This window comes from Dromiciops gliroides, chromosome 2 (genome assembly GCF_019393635.1).
Source record: "Dromiciops gliroides isolate mDroGli1 chromosome 2, mDroGli1.pri, whole genome shotgun sequence".
In the NCBI taxonomy this organism is placed as follows: Eukaryota; Metazoa; Chordata; class Mammalia; order Microbiotheria; family Microbiotheriidae; genus Dromiciops; species Dromiciops gliroides.
In genome coordinates this window covers 340,731,378-340,751,934 of record NC_057862.1, presented here as the reverse complement: position 1 = coordinate 340,751,934, position 20,557 = coordinate 340,731,378, and the positions used below count along the sequence as shown (strand labels likewise).

Genomic DNA, 20,557 nt, shown 5'->3' with positions numbered 1-20,557 from the left:
GAGGGGGATGAACATTTTAGGGGATGAAGAGAAAATGGAGGATTGTAGCAATGGAGCTCAGTAGTCACTAAGTTGGTGAAACTCTAATTAAAACGACACTGTTTGGATTCTTCACTGATTAAAAAAACCTCTAAAACAAATCCTGAGGACTACTTTAAGGAACAATCTGTGAATTGTGAATTGAGAATGTCTTCAATCATAGCCTCTCCTCAGGTTGCTATTAAGACATATAATTGAACTGGAAACCAAGGTCTTTAGGAAGCCCTTGCCTAGATAACTAGTTGGAAAGACTAGGGGTACTTCTGTTCATTTTTTTATAAAGTCACTGGAGAATTTAAATGTGTAGAAAACAAATTAGGAAAGAAAAGGGGGGCAAAACTCCACGATATTTCTTAATTAGACTGTGCACTCTCGCTGAAGGAATAGTAACTAGAATGATCAGCAGAAAGATCATGGCACATATACAGCTGGGCCTGTCTGGGAGGCGGATAATTGATTCTGGACTTTCTAGGGAGCCTAATTCTACAAAGTTGCAAGAAAAAAACCAAACCTTTTTGGTATGGAATGCAGGGAGGGCAGGACAGAGATTCATCCATGGCCAGGGGAGTTCCTTCCTTCTTAGCTCAGTGGCATTGGACTCACAGTCAAACCCACCCCCCTAACCCCCAAGAATGTGTTTCCTACTTTATTCACTTAAGGCTCAGCTCAAGTACTCTGCATGAAGTCTTTTTAGATCTTTCCAGCTGCTACTTTCTTCCCTCCCAAAACTATTATGTACTTACTTTCTATTTATTTTGTACATACTCAAAGATATACTTGTAGTCTCCCCATATCAACTGTAAGCCCTTTGAGGGTAGGGGCTATTTAATTTTATCTTTGTCATCCCAGGGCTTAGCACAGTGCCTGGCATATAATAGGAACTTGACAAATACTTGCTAATGGCTTAATATCCTATTATTTTGGGAAAGGTTGTTGGTGTTGAAATCAATCATGAGGAACTGGTCTTCTATCCATTACTTGGCAACTAGATGGCAAAAAAGGGGACTTGCCTCCTAAAACACCTGTGTCAGGTTCTTGTCCTTAGTGCTTCTGGCCCCAAATCCTTCATTGAGGTGAGCCAACAATGTAAGGGGAGTGCCTTTGGGAGTTGTATAAGTTAGAAGGGATATAGTTGAACCTCATGGTTTTCTTTAGAACTTTTCCCTATTTAAAAAACCTCAGGACAGCATCAGAAGGACTGTGGACATACCAGCCAAAGGAGAATGTTGGGAGAGAGGGGGAACTTCTTATGATTGTTATCTTTTGCTCTCTCAAACTCCAGACCTTTTCAATTTCAGTTGTAGGAACTAGTTCAAGGGTCTGTCTGAGAAGGCCTTTTCACATGTGTTTGATCTCCAGTGTCTGTGATGAGCTTATATGATTTAATCTTCTTGATCCCCCAACATCACTGTCTCTGCCACTCCCACCAATTACTCAAAGGACCAAATAGATTATTTCCTCAAATCCACTGTCATGCATTTCTATTTGAGGAAAAAGTACAGTTCACTCACAAGTACTGCTGGAAGTTATTTTGGTCAAATTCTACCTACCTTCCCAATTAAAAAAAAAGAAAGCCAATTTCTTTCCTTCAAGCAAGATGATTCTCCACATCAGTGTTACCTGTTGTATACCATATTGGCAGTTTTGAATGATGCCTTTAGATATATATGCCATGAACTATTTAGGCAAAAGAGGTTAGGCTATCTTTACCTCTTGCTCAAAATGGATTTTGAGATCTACGTGAATTACTAGTCTACCCAGCAGTTGGATCCATTCTGACTAGCAGATTGGCAATTAACTTGGTTTAAAAAAAGGACCGTAAATCCAGAAAAAATTCATTAATGACTTGAAAATGAGTTTTTGACCCATTTCCAGTTCATTAAGGCTTTTGTGAACCCTGTCCAGCATTTACAAAAGACAGAAGTTTGCCTCAACTGTTTAGCCCAATTATGGGCTGCATCGAGCAGTGCCTAGATAGAAGTTCATTGTAGGTTCATTACCCTATACTTGTGTCTCCCAGGAATTCTAATTACTGTCAGCTTATTTGGTTGCTTTTTGACTGCATTTCATAATTGCTAAAGCTTATCATATCCACAACACACAATTAGCACATAAAAAGAACTATATTTGTACATAAAAATATACATTACACAAGAAGCACAACACAAAAAGCAAACACAAGGAAGCAAACAAACCATATTAAATTAAGTATGGGAAAGAGTTCTTGGTCTTACCTATGTTTAAACTCTTTATTTCTTTATAGAAAGAAAACAGAAGGAAAAAAGAACAAACAGTTAGCTGAGGAATTGATGGTAAAGCAAATATAACATTTTATATTTTATTCTTTTACAAAGGGGCCCCAAAGAAGCATCATCCCCACCTCCCTCCACTACAACTCCAGTTTTAATTTGGGAAATTCTTTTGTCTGATATTGGACTCTTCTGGAAGCTTGGACAGCTGCTTTGCAAAACTTCTCAGAGTCCTAGAAAGAGTACACTGGCTTTTGTAGAACACAGGTGGCAAGAGGTGAAAAGGTCATTTTGGCTTTGGAGTAGGGTCACCATCATTTTATGGAGGACTTCTGCTCATACCCCAACTAAGAGGTAACAAATATTCTATAGAATACTTCAGGAATAGCCCTATTTCCCCTCTTCTTCCCTCTATATTCATTCATTCTCATTCTCTCTCTATTTCTCTCTCTCTGTCTCTCTGTCTCTCTCTCTGGGTAAACTCTTAATACTTTGTTCTAATCAGGAGTTGAGAAAGCATGGATAAAGGACTCTCTCAGTGAATGGTAAATTTCAAACGGTCTTCTCCGTCACAACCAAATGGCTTCACCCTTCTCTCACAACAAGTCTCTTTGCATAATTACTAGAAAAGTAGTAAAAGGCATCTGCTTTTCTCTTCTCTCTGTCTAAGTCTGTATTCTGGCAGATTTAGGGCTGAAAGGCAGGTAGGTGAAGAAGCATGGGGTCTGTGTACTGCCTAAATGTGATCTTCAAGCTTCTGGATGAGAGAATAGGCTGTCTCTGAGAGACCTCCTTTATAGGAAAGAGGTAGCAAAAACCTCTTACCCACTGCTTCCTTCTCCTGGGAGAGTAAGGAGGGCTCTCTGGGGCAGGGTTGCTGTGATTCCTGCCTAGGGTGCTGTTCAGGCCCCAGCCTAGGGCCATCATTAATGGTAGGTTTGTACAGGGATTACATTTTTACTATTTTATTCCAAAGTGTTAGTTTTAAAAAAAAGTTAATTAAATGATGCCAATAACTCCTGAGCTCTGACTGACATAGCACAATTTAAGATTCATTCTGCAAACCGTGCTGTGTCACAGTGGCAGCTGGGAATTCTCATGTCTATTTTATATTGCTTAATGAAAGTGAAATGTTATCTGCCACCAGTGCAGTAATATTTGGCTCTTAATTATTGCAATATCAATTCTACTCTTTAGTCAAGATTTTGTGCAAGACTTGAAGGGATTTGGGTTTGCAGTCTTGACCTACTTCTTTCCCAAGAATGTTGGCTCCAAGTTGATTAATATAATGTCTACGATGGGGGGAAGAAAGAGTTTCTGATGGGGTCAAGGGCAGATCAAGGGAGAGGGTTATGCTAGCCACAACCAGGGAGGGAATGCCCTTCCCCTTTAAACCATCAGGCAGTAGTGGTTATTTCTTTTTTCTTTTTTTGTGAGGCAATTGGGGTTAAGTGACTTGCCCAAAGTCACACAGCTAGTAAGTGTTAAGTGTCTGAGGCCGAATTTGAACTCAAGTACTCCTGACTCCAGGGCCTGTGCTCTATCCACTGCGCCACCTAATTGCCCCCATTTTTTTGGGGGGGGGTATGGGGGTTAAGTGACTTGCCCAGGGTCACACAGCTAGTAAGTGTCAAGAATCCAGGGCCGGTGCTTTATCCACTGTGCCACCTAGCTGCCCCGGTAGTGGTTATTTCTTAAAATTGTTCATCTCAGATTGGAAGAAAACAAAATTTAAGTGGAAGGAAAGAATAACAGACATTAAAAATTCCTCTTATGCTTGTCTTCTGCCAGAACACCTCTGTAGATTTTCTAGACTTGAAAAGTAACTTGAAAAGTATGATCATGGGTGAGTTACTTCTCTCTGAACATTAGTTTCTTCATCTATAAAAAGGCATACAATACTAATTGCATTACCTCTCTCACAGAGTTTACATCAAGGAAAGTGCTTTGTCATCCTTAAAGTGTTATCTAAATGTGAGTTGTTGTTATCTGTTTTTGAGGAGCAAGGTAGCATAGCAGAAGCAATGCTAATCTTGGGATCAGAAGAGGGGAGTTTGAATTCTGGTTTCTTTCCTTCTCTCTACCTTTGCAACTTTGGACAGGAATAGCCAACATTTCTATAGCTCTTTAAGGTTTACAAAGTGCTTTTCATACATTATTATTATTATTATTTTTTTAGTGAGGCAATTGGGGTTAAGTGACTTGCCCAGGGTCACACAGCTAGTAAGTGTTAAGTGTCTGAGGCCGGCTTTGAACTCAGGTACTCCTGAATCCAGGGCTGGTGCTTTATCCACTGCGCCACCTAGCTGCCCCTATACATTATTTCAATCAATCTTTGAAACAGTCCTGAGAGGTAGGAGCTATTTGTTTTCCCATATTGCAGATGAGGAATGTGACTTGCCCCAGGTCACATTGTTAGTAAGTGTTGTCTGAGTTGGGATTTGAACTCAAGTTTTTCTTCAGGAATCTAAGTTTTGCATTCTGCATACTACCACATGCCATTCTAGTGAGCTTCCCTCCTGGGGCACCATTTTTTTTCATTTGGAGAATGAGGGGAGAGGCTTAGATGACCTCAAAGGTGCCTTCTAGGTCTAATTCTATGGTGCTTGGAAGCTGGGAAGATTTAAACATGTTTCAATAATGGGTCTTTTGCAGGGCTAAGTCATGGTAAAATTGTGAACTTGGCAAATTTTGGATTTGCTGCCTGTTTTCTCTGGAGCCTCCCCGCCACTTCTGTTACTTTCTCCCTGCCTGGCATCCACTGATCTCAAGCTTGACCCATCCCTCTGTCACTCAAGAAGAAAGTAAAGAATTTTTCCACATTTCAGCTTACTTCACCTTCCCCACTAGCATTTGCATTGTCAAAGAAGAGGCCTAGGCCAGTGAATTATCTCAAAAGAATGAATTGCCAATGGTTGAATATCAAGAAGCAGTGAAAGAAATATTTTGGGCAGAAGAACTGAGAACCATAGCTTTAGAGTTGGAAGGGATCTTAGAAGGGATCATCAAGTCCAACCTAATTTTCTACTTGGGGAAACTGAGGACCAAAGAGGCCAGGTGATTCGTAGATCATAGGATCAGAGACCTTGAGCTGGAAGGGACCTTAGAAGTCATTGAGATGAGGAGACTGAGGTCTAAGAAGGTTAAATGACTTGTCCAAGGTAATTCAGGTGGTTAGTAGCAGAACCAGGATTCAACTTCAGGTTCTATGATTCTTTTTGAACCTCCAGAGCTTAGTATTTGGTATACTGTAGGTGCCTAATAAATTATCGATTTCCACTGTAACATGATTTACCCAAAGTCACAGAAATGGCAGAGATGAAATTTACACTTGGGTTCTTTGACTCCCAAACCAGAATTCTTTCTTTCTTGCTACATGATTTCCTTGTTTCCCAGCACCCCTCAAATCATACCAGCAGGCCTATTCCTTTTTTTTTTTTTTGTGAGGCAATTGGGGTTAAGTGACTTGCCCAGGGTCACACAGCTAGTAAGTGTCAAGTGTCTGAGGCTGGATTTGAATTCAGGTCCTCCTGACTCCAGGACCCGTGCTCTATCCACTGAGCCACCTAGCTGCCCCCCCCCCCCCAGCAGGACTATTTTACCCCTCCCTTTATCTGATGTTCTATATTAGCATCTGGGATAACCATGGCCCTCAATCAACTCTCTGTCCTGCCCTTTTCAGAGTCCTGAGTTTCTGCCCCTGCAACCAGCTTCTGCCAGCACCAGCAGCGATACTGTGGCCAGGAGAGGCACATTTCCCATTTTACTTCATTATTGCCACCTTCATTTACAATAATGATTACAGCGATAATAATGCTTAGCATTTACACAGCAGTTTCTATTTTCAGAGCCTCTTAAAACCATTCCAAGACTCTCATCAGTCAGGAAGCTTAGATCAAGTACCTCTCCTGTCCCATCATCCCAGGCTGACCCAAACCTAATCTTATTCCCAATTCCCACCTTGCAGAGAAGAATAAAGCTCTAGTTACCTTTTTAGAATATAAGCTCCCTTGAGAGGAGTGCTGAGGTCAGTTCTATTTCTGTGCAGTGCCACGCACACAGTGGGAGCTTAATGAATATTAAAACTAAAGCAAGCACAATCGGGAGGCTATATTGGTTAGGTGAGTATTGCCGACCCTATTCAGAGGGAAAGGTACTAAGATCTCTTTCCTACAGCCTTAGCAATCCACATCACTCATGCAAACCTTTTCCTCCAATCCCTCCCCCTTTCCCTCCCCCTCCCTCCCTCCCTCCCTCCTCTCTCTCTCTCTCTCTCTCTCTCTCTCTCTCTCTCTCTCTCTCTCTCTCTCTCTCCCCTGCCCCCTCCCCCGCCCTCCACTGAGAAAAAAGTGGAATTTCTTTTCGTCTAAATGACCTAGATGGATAAGCTATTTCACTGGCTAACTGCCAATACTGTTTCACTTTGTGCTGTGTAGACTAGGCATACGGCCCAAACATTCCCTATGTGTCCTGCTCACAATCACATGGCTGACTTAGCTCAGCTTCTCAAAATCTGAGTCAGTGAGCTCTCAGGATAACATCCTGGGTCATCCCTCTATCTATCTTTCTACCTCTCCCTCCGTCACTCCCTCCCTATCCATCCATTCCCAAAGCACTTGCATCCTTGTACTGAAGGAATTTATTCTTCCGAAGTTTTCACTTTGGCATCAGGCAGCACCAATCGTATTTAAAATTGTGAAGGAGTCAAGTTTGTCTTTGGTGTCCCTTTTTCTTCATCTTTCCCCTGCACTTTCAAGAGGTCCTCATGCTCTCTTTCCCTTATTTCTCCATCCTCCAATCATCCATTATTCTTAGGCCTGTCCCTGAATTTGGTCAATTCACTTCTACTGTGTTAGTGACTTAATATGCCATTCCCGCTTCCCGCCCCCCCCCCCCCCCCCCCCCCCCCCCCCCCCCCCCCCCCCCGCCATTCTCTGCTTGGAAGAAAGTCCTCAGGAGAAGACAATGAAAAACAAAAGGCATTAAGGCATTTCGGGTACTGGGGGGGCGGGGCGGTAAAGGTGATTTCCCCCTTTTCCTACAGGACCACTTCCTGTTTTCCCTACATACTATACAGATTGATCTTTATGCTGGAAGCAGGAGGTATGAACTTTGATAACTCTTATCCTGTCTTTGTCTGTGTATAAGTGGAAGGCCAGGGAGAAAAGACTGGAGGTATGAGAGGGAGGATAGGGGCATTTAAATACAACCCTAATCCAGGCCTACCTAGCTCACTCTGCTCTGGGATGGGCAAGTGGGGGTGGGGAGAGAAGCGAACTCTCTCCGGAAATTCTTCAGCTGCCAACTCACAACCCAGCAAAGAAATAAGCAAGACATGCTTCTCCCTCCCTCCCTCCTTCACTGTTTTCTGTTTTTAAAGAGATGGGATTGACAGCCCTTTGTTTCCAGGCATGTAGTGGGAAGAAAAGAAGAATCAAACCACTGTTCTTATAAAAGCTTAACTCCTAATCGGCTCTGGGTACCTGGCTGCTGAAAACAAGAACAAGCCCAAAGACTGTTTAAAAAAAAAAAAATTACACAGCTGTCGCAAGAAATCAGGACTCAACCTCCCCTCCCCCCACCCTCATCACACAGCACTAGAAGCGTCTGACTCCAGATTCAGAGAGAGCTGTCAGCTGGAGAGGTGGTGGCTGATATCATTTCTCAAAATCTAGGGACTCCATTCTCTTGGGCTTTGAAAATGATTGACAGGAGTAGGTCCTGAGGGGACCAGAAAAGGAAGGAGGTCTAGTCAGAGAAGTCTTTATAGGACTTTAGTTCCTCACAGGACATTAGCAAGAGCATTGGCTCTGAAGTCAGAGGCCCTGCGTTCAAATCTCCCATTTGTTGCTTACTATCTGTGTGACCAGCAACCTTGGGAAAGTCACTGGGCCTCAGCTTTCTCATTTGAAAAAGGAAGAGATTTTGCATTAGAGGGCCTCTGAGCCCAGATTTAGGTCTCTGATCACAGGATAAATGCAACAACTGAGCTACTCTAAATATCTTACAGGTGGGGAAGGAAGGGGTGTCCCTTATAGCATTCAACCCCCTCCCCCCCAGCAAAACTATAATACTAACATTCAAATAAAGAGGCTTAGATAGTTAAGGAAAGGATTTACAGAGAGTGTTGAATAGTTAACTCTTAAAGACAGGAGGCTTAATTTTCCAGTTTGAGGATAATTTTGTCTTTTCCTTCTTTTTTCATTGTCAACTCTAAGCCCCTTGAAGTCAGGAGTTACGGGATTCTTCTCTGTCCCCCTTTTCCTTCTCACACAGTATGCCTAGTACAGACTTGTGCTCAGGAGACACTCAAATACTGTCAGACTATTAGATCATTGACACCTTCAGAAAGAAGGGGTATCAAAGGAAAGCAAAACTCAGCCCCAGCTGTTTGCCTGACTGGAAACAGCTTGGGGACAAGCTTTGCTGGAGGAGCAGGGGAAAGTTGTGAGCGAGAGTAACGCTTTGCCATTCTCTGTGGTTTCCTTTTCTCCATGCTGTCTATATCTGGAACAGAGACCTGGTAGTCCCAGAGTCTCCTAAAAGGCACTATCTACTGTTGTTCCGGAGTTAAACCTCTTTGGATGGGAGACAGACATCACAGACCTCACCTCCAGGGCTGGAGAGCCTGAATCACCTGCCCTGGGAAAATCAATTTTACAAGAGCATGAGTCTGAGCTAACCATGTGTTGGTCACCGTCTGCCCAGAGTGCCTTGGGATGCAAATGGACGGGCCAGCAACGTGCAGATGAAATACTACTGTGGAGCGCCTGCCACAGGCTGGGGCCTCGGGACTTACCCTTAAAGGTCAGGCCTGTGCAGCCAAGCTAATCCACTTTCCAAAGAAATCTGGAAAGATCCAGAGAATTTTGGAGAGCTTCTGCTCAGAGACTCAATAGATCAATTACTTGTCTCCACTTTGCTTTTATGGCAAAAGCTCTTGGCCTGGGTTTACAGTCTCAGCCGTTCTCTTAAATACCGTTGTTCTCAATAGGCTGCTCTGGTGAAGCCCCCAAAGCCAGCAGCTGCTTGTGGCCCCACTTCTCCTGTTGGAAGTGAACACTCAAGCTCTCCACAAGCCAAGTTCCCCTACCGGGAGTCAATAGTAACCTTTTCCCAACCTGTTTCTCTTCTATGTGAGGGGCTCCCTAGGGGAGGAGTGGGGAGGAGACAAAGGATAGATCTTCTAGAAGGGAGAGATGAAGCAAGAGGAGCTGGCTGCACTAGGATGCTTACCGTAATTCTAGGATGCTGGTCACGTTCCGAGAAGGGAAAATACGCCGGATGTAATTAAAATCTCCGACAAAAAGACTCCCATCGATCCCCACAGCCAGAGCCACAGGAGCCAGAAGCTTGTTCCCTTCAGCGAGACCATTGCAGCTGGGACAGGAGATGCTCCTCCTTCGTCCATTGCCCATGATGCTGGTGATGATGGCAGGCTGCTGGGTCAGGAACTGGTTCTCCCCTGTGCCCTTGTGAAGGATTCCTAGGGAAGAAAAAATGGGAACGTTTACCAGAAATCTATAGAGAAGAGTTTCTGGTGGCCCCATGGTGAATGGGTCAGGGAGGATGGGTGGGTGAGAAGGATGAGAGAAGAAAAAAATTAGGTAATGATCACCTTTAGGGAAGCAAGAGTGTATTTTATCCCCCTGAACTGCTTGGGAATAAATAGTATGGCCCATGTGTATTATAGACTAGTGACTGAACCTGTGATTTCATGGGTATAGGGAACTCCCAGATGAAGAGACCCTCTTTACCAACATATAGTTTGGCACATTCTTTGCAACTTAGAAACTTAAGGAGTTGCCTAAAGCACTGAAAGGTTGGTTGACTCGTCCAGGGCCACAAAACCAAAAAAATCTCACAGTTGGACCTTGAACCCAGGTCTTCCTAGTTTTGAGACCAGTTTTCTATCTACTACACAATGATGCTGCTCATATAGTAAACATTTATTAACTGGTACACTTTTTAAGATTAAATAGCCAGGGCAGCTAGGTGGTGCAGTGGATAGAGCACTAACCCTGGATTCAGGAGGACCTGAGTTCAAATCCGACCTCAGACACTTAACGCTTACTAGCTGTGTGACCCTGGGAAAGTCACTTAACCCCAACTGCCCCGAAAAAAACAAAATCAAAAAAGATTAAATTGCCATGGCACTCCACTTTTAGGGGGAAAAAAGGGGCCTCAAATAACTAGCAGTTATATACTACTTTAAATTTTGCAAATCACTTTACATAGATTTTCTCATTTGGTAACAACTCTGAGGTAGATGCTCTTATTGTCCCCATTTTTCAGATGAGAAAATGGAGGTTTATAGAGATTAAATGATTTGTCCTTGGTCACATAACTAATAAGTTTCTGAGCCAAAATTTGACTCCAAGTCCAGTGCTCTATCCCTTGTGCCACAGTCAACATGATGGATTTATTTCCAGTCAACTTGATGGATTTATTTAAGGATAGGCATTTCAAGGTTCCAACCTGAGCTTGGTACCACAGTTAGTTCAAACTATGGTAATTTCTATATCTTTGAGCATCCGTGGTGGTATGAGGGGCAAGAGCTCAGTAAGCATTTCTGTCTCCAGTCTGGAAACCTCTGCCTTCTTCTATCACCCCTGGGGAGTGTGTAGAGGGGGCTGGGCTCAAACATCTGCAACCACCATGTGAATGTTCCAGTTGTAACCCCCAAGAGGGGCTTGAACTGGATCCTGTGTGTGTTAGGAGCAGGTGAATCTGCTAGCAGAGGTATGCCTGTTTTATTCCCCATCCCATGTGCTTAGTTTGTTCATTTTACTCCCTGTGTCTCCAATCTATACCCCCCAGTCAGGCATAAACCTGCCACTTGTAGTAAACCACATCTCTACTGAACCCTGGGCAGTTAGGTGGCACAGTGGATAGAGTTCCAGGCCTGGAGTCAGGAAGGCTCATTTTCCTCAGTTCAAATCTGCCCTCAGAAACTTACTAGCTGTGTGATCCTGGGCAAGTCACTTAACCCTGTTTACTTTACTTTCCTCATCTATAAAATGAGCTGGAGAAGGAAATGGCAAACCACTCCAGTCTCTCTGCATGAAAATTCTCTTGGTTACTATTAGCTATTTGTGTTCTCTCTCCCTATTGGAATTTAAGCACCTTGAGGGGAGGGGCTGTTTCACCTTCATATTTGTGTCCCTAAAACAGCACAGTGCCTGATACACCATAAATTCTTTTATTTTTAAATTTTTTTTTAGTAAGGCAATTGGGGTTAAGTGACTTGCCCAGGGTCACACAGCTAGTAAGTGTTAAGTGTCTGAGGCTGGATTTGAATTTAGGTACTCCTGACTCCAGGGCTGGTGCTCTATCCACTGCACCACCTAGCTGCCCCCATAAATTCTTAATAAATGCTTTTTTCTTTATTTCATTCATTCATTTGTGGAAACTTTGCTCTTGCTTGAAGATAATCACATTGCTCACTATCCCCTCCCATAACCACTGCCATCTACGATCTTCAGGACTCATTTTTACCTTCCATAATAACTTCAATTCTTGGTTCAGATTCTTCCTTTGAAAACTGACCACTACCCTGAGCCTAATAGTGACATGGCCAAGCTATGTTTGGAAATGGCTACCTCTTTTCCTAGGAGAAACAAAACTCAGGTATACCAGAATGAGACTAGTAGTGTAAAGGTGAAATTCTACCCAAATACCTCAATTTATGGGAGAAAAGTACACTTTCTCTCCTCTCATTCCTTTCTTCTCCCTCTTACAATCTGGCTTCCAACTGTCCCATTCCAGTGAAACCAATCTCTCCAAAGTTACCAACGATCTCTTATTTGCCAAATCCAATGGCCTCTTTCCAATCCCCATTCTTCTCCATCATGCTCCACTGCTAATTACCTCCTCCATGATGCTAATCTAGGTTTTCAGTAAACCATTCTCTTCTGGTTCTTCTCTTACCTATCTGCCCATTCCTTCTCAGTTGTTTTTTGTTGGCTCCTCATCCAGTTCCTACCCTCTACCTATAGGTATCCCACAGTGCTTGGTACATAGCAGATATCTGATAAATTTTTGTTAAATGGAATTAAATCCATGATCAGAAGTGCCCTGCAAATACATGAATGATTAATCCCCTACCATGATTACTGGTCTGTGTAATAGTAATTCTACATTATTCTTCACAGACTCTGAGTGAGATAGCACCTCACAGGCACCTTAGCTCATATTGCTCCCACACCTGAAAGCGAATCTTTTACACTATACATGGAAAGTAGGCAACTAGTCTCTACTTGAAGACCTACAAGGAGGAGGGATCCACAATCTTTTTTTTTTTTAGATTTCCAGTGTCCTGATTGCCTTTCTTTTTTTCTGTTTAGAATTTTATTTTCCAAATTACTTGTAAAAACAAATTTTGACATCAAATTTTTAAAACTTTCTGTTTCAACATTGCTTCCTCCCTTCCTTCCTACCCCCCACCCCCAAGAACTCAAACAATTCAATATAAGTTATACAAGAGTAGTCATGGAAAACATCAAGATCTCTTTAAGTTTACTACAGCATTCTGCACTTCCTTCTTGCTTTGACACTTCATAAGATCCGTGATTAGACTGTAAGTATACTTACTAAGGTAGAATAATATTTTTTTTTAAAGAAATGCAGCAGCAATGCTCAAAACAACAAAAATCATTTTCTGCTTAACTCTTAATTAAATCGACCACAACTGAAGCATTCCTCTGTCACAATAGTGAATCAAATTTTTTGCTCTATAGAGGGTGTCCCAAAAGTTTTAATGCCAGTTTAAGCTATTAAAGCTTATTTATTTTTTGTAAAAAAAACCTTTTATATGTATAACCTGTATTAAAGGAAAATTCCAGTACAAATGATCATGTCAGTCCTTTGGAAGCCTCTCCTCATTATTTTTTACATCAGAATCTAGCCCTCAGTAGAATTTTGGGGTTGACTCCAGCATTTGAGGGAATATATAAACTAACTTGATGTAAAATATTTCCTGTAAGGTATCATTATTATGTATATTTCAACCTGGGGCCTCTTGACTCCATTGCCAATACTCTTTACACTGAACCATGCCATAGTGAATGAACGTACCACTTTTGACATTTAGTATGTGATGCTTGTCCAGAGACCAGCCCCCCAGATTGGAAGGGTCCAGCTCAAATCCTTGAAGCAATGCAGTCCTTTTCTCCCATAGAATTAGGCTAGGGCAGGTCTCATATTCAAACCCGACAGAGACTGAAAAGGAAAGGAAGAAAAAAGAGAGAGAAAACATCTTGATTACTCCTCAACTATCTGATAAGAATGAGTAGACTGTATTCTCTGTAATAAAGACTTGGCTCCAAAAACTGACTCAAGGAGGTGGGCTGATTGCCTTTTTCTTTGATTCTACAATATTAAATTCAGATTTCCAATCTGGACTCAACCTGGAAACTTTACACAGCAGTACTCTGTGGGGACTTGAAGACCTTTCAGATGAACAACTGGCTTCACAAAATGACCCTACTGACGTGGAGGGAGTAGATGAATCATTTAAAAACCTAATAAAATTTGTCTTTATGGTAGGACAGGAGACCACGTACCTCAGCCTGCTGTTCTCTGCATGTATTTATTATATTTTGTGTTATTTATTTTCACTCACCAGGAGAAAAGCCCTTGGAAACATAGCAGCTCATTTACAAGGAGATTCTGGGGGCAACAGCTTGTGTTAGTTAATACACTTTATCCATTCACACAGGATCCCATAGAGAGCCAGGAAAGGCAGGCACTGGGACACAGAAGGCCTTCAAATCAGTGGAAAATTCAGGGAAGAACAAAGGGGATTAAAAAAAAGTGAAGTGGGGGTTGATTGGAAAACCCTGATTTGCTATACTAGGACACCTCCTAAGACTTGTGTCACATAGCAATGAGCCAGGATGTGCTCTAGGTAAGCGACTCAGGACTGACTCCTATTCTAGAAGTGATTCTATATAGTGAGAGAGTCATGGGCTGGGAGAAAGGAGAACTGAGTGCTAGTATTGGGTCTGTTACTAGCTTATTTTCTTTCTGGAAACATGAGTTTACTTCTTTTTTCTTTTGGAGTCAATGCGGGTTAAGTGACTTGACCAGGGTCACACACTAGTAGTGTCTGAGGTCAAAATTGAACTCAGGTCCTCCTGACTCCAGGGCGGGTACTCTGTCGACTGTACCTCCTACCTTCCCCTTTCTCTACTTAAAAAAAAGGAAGAACAAAACTCCTCCCTACTTCATGCAATGAGGAGAAAATGAATGATATAAATGATGTCAGAGATTTTTAAATTCTTAATTAGAAAGGCACCATAGCATTATAAGGCACTGTTATTACCACAAGGCAGTGTGGTCCAGGAGGAAGAATGTCAGCCAGATTTAGAATCAGGAGACCTGGTTGAAATTCGAGCTCTGACAGTTATATTAAGTGTGTAACCAGAAACAAGTTGCAGAAACTCTATGGGCCTGTTTCCTCATCTATAAAACAGGGAGAATAATGTTTGTAATATTTACACCACAAGGTTATTGTGAGGGAAAGCACTTTGTAAGATTTATAATGCTACTGAAATGGGAGTTATTTTTTAATATTGCAAAAAGCTCAATTATATCTAGATGAATTAGCCTCTTTGGAGATTATCTGAATTATATCCTTAATCCTAAAACAACTTCTGCTCATCTGTTGGCATTTCTCTCCTTGTCTTCAGTTGGAGTATGCTTGGGCAATAAAGGTTCATTTTACTATTGAGTTAGGATAGGGACCAGACCCCAGAATTCATTAATGTAAGGTATTCCCAGGTGAGGCAATTACTTCTTCCAATGTACAACAGTATCTCTTCCATATTTTATAATATTAGAGAATTGTCTAGAGCATTTAAGACATTAAGCAACACAGCCGGTATGTCTCAGAGACGCCACTTGAACCTAGGTCTTTCTGGGTTCTATGCCAACTCTCTACCTATTACACCACACTGCTTCCTACACTACACTGATATAGTGACCTGAACAAAATACATCACTGAGGTAAACTTGCTGCTTCAAAAACTGTGATGGCCTTTAAAACCAAATGTAAAATTTTTTGAGGTATTGTGTATTATTTGGACCCTGGCACACCTTCAGTGAAAATGGAAAAGTCTTACTTGTTGTGATGAAAAATTTTCAACATTCTCAGACATATCAAGGCTTAGAGTGAAGTTATGATAGTTTTCTGGATTCTGACTGATCCTAAAGGAGCTTTCAGAAGTAGGAAAAGAAAACAGACAAGCTTGTTTGAATCCTCATGGGACCTTCCTTAAAGTCCAGTTATTATAAGGTGCTCCATCTTATGCTTAGGGGATGTGAGTGAAGAGGAAGGGCCGGCCAATTATTTCAGTCATAGAAAGCCTAACCAGGCTCACTCCCTTGGGGAACTGCAATGTGACCTTGAGGTCCACACTCAACTATCCTCCCTCAATTCAGCCTCATACCCCTTTGTGCTTTTGAAAGCATTACCCTGGGAAAGAGAGAACATACCCACAGCATCTGAAAGCCCATACACCCTTTGGCCATAAGCATCCGTCTTATCCCAGATAAACGTATAGGCCAAATTGGGGGAAGCCTGGAATGATTTCTGAAATAGATGCCCTTCCACTGCTACCATCAGGTGAACTTTAATTAGGTTCAGAGGCACGGTGGACTGAGTCATGGTGATCTTCAGCAGGGATTTATACCCAGCAGTCCTCGAGCTCAGATAGCACAGCCTCACAGTGGAGCCGGGGATCTCGATTTCTTCATGGAGGACCTGGTGGGAAACACAGCGCAGACATGCTATATCAAAGGTGCCTGGCTGGTAAGCTTCTCTCATTGTGCTCATCCTGCTCACTAGCTCATTCAAATGATAGACCTTGTATTGTTGGTACTACAACTTTCCATGGCTGGAAAAAAAAATCTGTATCCTGCACTGCTGAGTGATGGGGCCGAGGTTATGATTTTTGAATTAATAATGATTCTTGGTCACTGTTGTGTTTCTTTTTTTAAAAAAATCACACTGTTGGCAAAAGATGTAAATATGAATAGCAAGCTTTATTGCTAGCTGTATGCAAGGAGGCCACAAGAGACTGTAATTATATGAACCTGCAACTTCCATTGACAATCGGTATAAAGCAACAGGGATGTAATCATGTAATATACCCTCGATAGTATTACCCAGGTAGATCATTAAAGAGCCTCTTACCATGTATCTCTGTGACTAACAGGAATAAAAAGCAATTTGCAGGTGAGCTGCACATGTATGATATTTTTAGTCTATTAAAAGGCACAGAAACCACCACTGACTCAAAGGAGTATCTGGGGACTCCACTAGGGGACAGGAATCAAGGCTAAGTCTCCAGCAGATAGAAACCTATCCCAGCTTCAGGGTTTGAGCCTCCTGGGTGGATTCTGTCCCCTGGTCCCTTAGCCCTGGCAATTTGGTAATCACTGCTAGGAAGGAGGTGTGAGACGTACTAAAGGGGCATCCGTTCTGGCCTGGAATATGGGTTGCTAGGTGTGGCTAGGAAGGATAACTTGGTTACATGCTGTTCCTACCTGGGTCTCAGGCACGATGGGGTTCTGCCCAGGGGTAGCACTGAAGAAGGTGGACAGTGGGGAAGAAATGATGATTGGATCTGGCCGGACAAAGCCACTCAGGTCACAACTGGGGATGGAGTTCTCTTCTGTTTTCATCACAAGAGTGTCCATAGCATAGAAGCTATTCCATGGAAGCCATACAGTCCTCTCCTGGCTCATAAAAGGAGCTCGCTCAAAATGCAGGGTCAGGGATGCACCTCCATTGGCAATAAGGTCGAACCTAGGGAGACACAGAATTCACTTAGATAGGAAGGGTCAGCGGTTCTTTGCAAATCGAAATCCATCATCACCTTTACATAGGGTTATCAGTTCTGCTTAGAGTAGGCTAAATTTCCATGATGCCAGGTTAAAGGGTGGCATTCACTGTAACTTTCTTCTAATTATTTCTTAGTCTCTTTCCAATTTTACCCAATTAAAATCAATTCGGCAAACATTTATTTAGCTCCCACTATATGCAAGGCACATTCCACCTTGGGTACCGAGGAGACAGGGTTAAGAAACTGTTAAGAAGGTCAGCACTATGCCTAGGCCAGGGACAGCTGGATGGGACAGGGGCAGGATAGAATAGGAGGAGGCTCTAATTCTGAGTCCAGCAGACCCCAGACATGCACAAATGTCCTCTTGTTTAGTTCCACATATGTATGCTCTTTAGAGCACCCAAGCCAAAGATATTGGTTGGCCCTTCAGGGATTTTAGCCCTCAGGCATTATTGATATTTAGCCCTTTGAAAAGTTTAATTGATTTTTGTTTTACATTACATTAATTTCCAATTATAATCTTCCCACCATACCATTAAGCCTCCACTAGTAACAAATATTTAAAAATTTAAAAGGAAACAGAGAACACAGTTCAGCAAAACCAACCAAGACATCAACCGGGGTTCAATAGTATATGCAATATTCCACACCCTGGCTTCCCCATTTCTGCAGCGAAGGGAGGGAGACACAGTTTCTCAACTCTTTTCTTGGGGCCAGGCTTGGTACTTTTAATTACATGGAATTCTCCAATCCATAATCCACATAGCTTCCAAAGTGATATTCCTAAAGCCCCCAGGTATGACCTGTCAGTCCCCTACTCAATAAATTCCAGGAGTCCCTACTGTCTCTGGATTTAAAACCCTTCAATATCTTGGCTCCAACTTACTTTCTAGACCTACATTTTCCCCCTTCCTAAAGTCTACAGTTGTACCACACTAGCCTTATTGTTCACACTTGGCCCTCCTCCCATCTTTGTGCCTTTGCAAAGGTCATCCTCCATGTCTGCAATATCCTCCCTTTTTGCTTTTCCCTCGAAGAGTCCCTAGCATCCTTCAAAGTTCAGTTCAAGTGCCATCTTCTGCATGAGACCTTTCCTGATCCTTCTAGCTGCTAATGCTTCCCCCCTAAATGCATTACTTTGTGTTTTTCATATATTTGTATATTATTTTGTATACTATATCATGTATATATGCATATGTGTATATATCTATAAATATATGTATATGCATGTTATTTTCCTCCAATACAATGTAAGATTCTTGATGGCAGGCACCTAGTATGATTGATATTAGCACACAGCTGGCACTTTATAAACACTTGCTGAATGACTGAGATTTATTGAATATCCTTTCCATTTATGTTATTTAGTTAAATATTCAAATCATTTTCTTGGTTCTGCCAACTTAATTTCGCATCAGCTCATATACAGCTTCCCACGTTTCTCTGAATTCTTCCTCTTTGTAACTTCTTATGGATCTACCATATTCTATTACATTCATACAATCACTATTTGTTTAGATATCATAGATTTAGGGCTAGAAGTAAACTCAGAGTCTAGTCCTGGAAAAGAGTATGCTCTTAATAGATGCCTTACCTAGTCAAACTCCTTTATTTTACAGATGAGGAAAATGAGATCCGTTCTCCAAATGACATGGATCTATTTTGTTTCTGGGTTTTTGCTACTATAAAAAAGTGCTACAATGAATATTTTAGACCTTTCTGTCTTTGACCTCCTAGTAGTGGGCTCTCTAGGTCAAAAGGTAACCCTGAGACATTACTGGTGAAAAGCTAAAGTAGTTATGAAAATGACAACATCTAAACCCATGATCTCTTTGACTGAAGAAAATTCAAGCCTGGCCTCAAAAAGTCAGATTATGGGTTATAATAAAGTGGGAAGTTGAATGAAAACTGAGAATTTCAAGTAGATCAACACAATTCTCCTTTTGCCATCAGATGTAGGAAACTCTGGGCACTGGTTGGTGATAGAAAGGCTTCTGGGGGTTGGTAGTTTTTGAAATTACTTGCAAGACTTGCCAAGTGCTGGCAAGAATCTTCTTTCTAAAGCCAATAAAAAGTTTGAAACATAGGCTATGAAGTACACCTAGATCTCGTGAGAGGTTGATTTTTAGGCTCTGAACTCATGGGGAATGATGACATGCCTGGTCTTTGACATCCCTTTCCTCACCAGGACTATCCTGCTTCCCCCTTGAGCGTTCTGGATTGCATCTAGCAGCACATCATTGTCCAAAGCTGAGTAACTTTTTACATTTTATTTTTCAAGGATATTTTATTATAGCTCCATGTCCAATGGATTAAAGAAACCACAGTACTCTCATTTTGGTCTGGGCTGAACTGGTAAGCATTTCAAATCAGACGATAATAGGGAAAGGTTCTTTTCTTCACTCAGCAGGAAGACTTCTAAGTGTATTTAATTAGACTCCTCTGATTACATTCTACCCCCCAAAGAAATAGGAGAGACAACACATCATCAAAAGCCTCAGACGGAAGGAGAGGAGTTCTCAACAGGACACACGGTATCATGTGGATTCATTCATTCCTTACCTTGCCACCCTGTGCTGCCTTTCATTTTTAAGACATGGGTGGAGTTGGTTTCCAAGGGACTATATCACAGTTTCTCTCCTTTTCCCTCCCATGCCCCACTCTCACAGATACCTTTGACATGACATGGGGGAGGAAGGAGTGGCAACTTTCTGCAGCCCTGCCAAAGGTTGGTCTTTTTTTTTTTTTCTTTCTGCTCTTAGTGCTCAACATGTGAAGCAAAAAATAGCTTTTACGGAGCCTCACTGGTGGCTTGGCCCGGCTGGGACTCCAGTCCGTGTGGGGGTGCCACATGGTTCCAGTAGATAGCACCATCTGTTCCCCGGCATGGGCATCCCATCCTAAGCAGGCCTTGAGCTCTGCAGAGCCACTTACGTGCCATCCTGGCGGGTGATGGTGTAGCCGTACTTTGGATATTTGACAAACGACACGTTGACACCGACAAGGGGAGTTCCATCTGTAGTCACCACTTGGCCTCGGATGAGAGATACCAGGCTGGGAGAAAGGAACACAAGGAGGCTTTAGCTACATGTGGGATCCCAAAGCAGTGTTGTTTGTCCTGGTCTGTGCCTACCTATTGTCCCCAACCCTGAGTACCTTCAGGTCACAGGGTGAGAATTTCAACATTTCCTACTCTGAACCAAACTGCAGCCATGAGGTTGCAAGTACAGGGAGGTTTTGCTGTTTTCCCTGACTAGAAGAACAGTTGGGGTTTTTTGGCCTTTAAGACCAAAGCCTCCTGGGTTTCAGCATCTCTGTACCATTCAACCTAGAAGTAAGACCGTGGTTTTCTTTGCCCTTGACACACTGTCTGGGCATGACTTGACTTTTGCTTGGCCTGTGTTTCATTCTTCTCGCACT

At 42.3% G+C, this 20,557-nt stretch overlaps 1 protein-coding gene across 1 annotated transcript in view; it reads right to left on the bottom strand.

Annotated features, from left to right (window-relative positions):
* Nucleotides 1–20,557, bottom strand: part of TENM2 (teneurin transmembrane protein 2) — a 1,399,253-nt gene that overhangs the window by 34,290 nt on the left and 1,344,406 nt on the right. Inside the window, 6 exon segments of the mRNA XM_043982744.1 lie at nt 2,274–2,294; nt 9,525–9,774; nt 13,365–13,508; nt 15,786–16,053; nt 16,839–17,100; nt 20,072–20,191. Of these exon segments, the coding sequence (XP_043838679.1) occupies nt 2,274–2,294; nt 9,525–9,774; nt 13,365–13,508; nt 15,786–16,053; nt 16,839–17,100; nt 20,072–20,191 (1,065 nt within the window).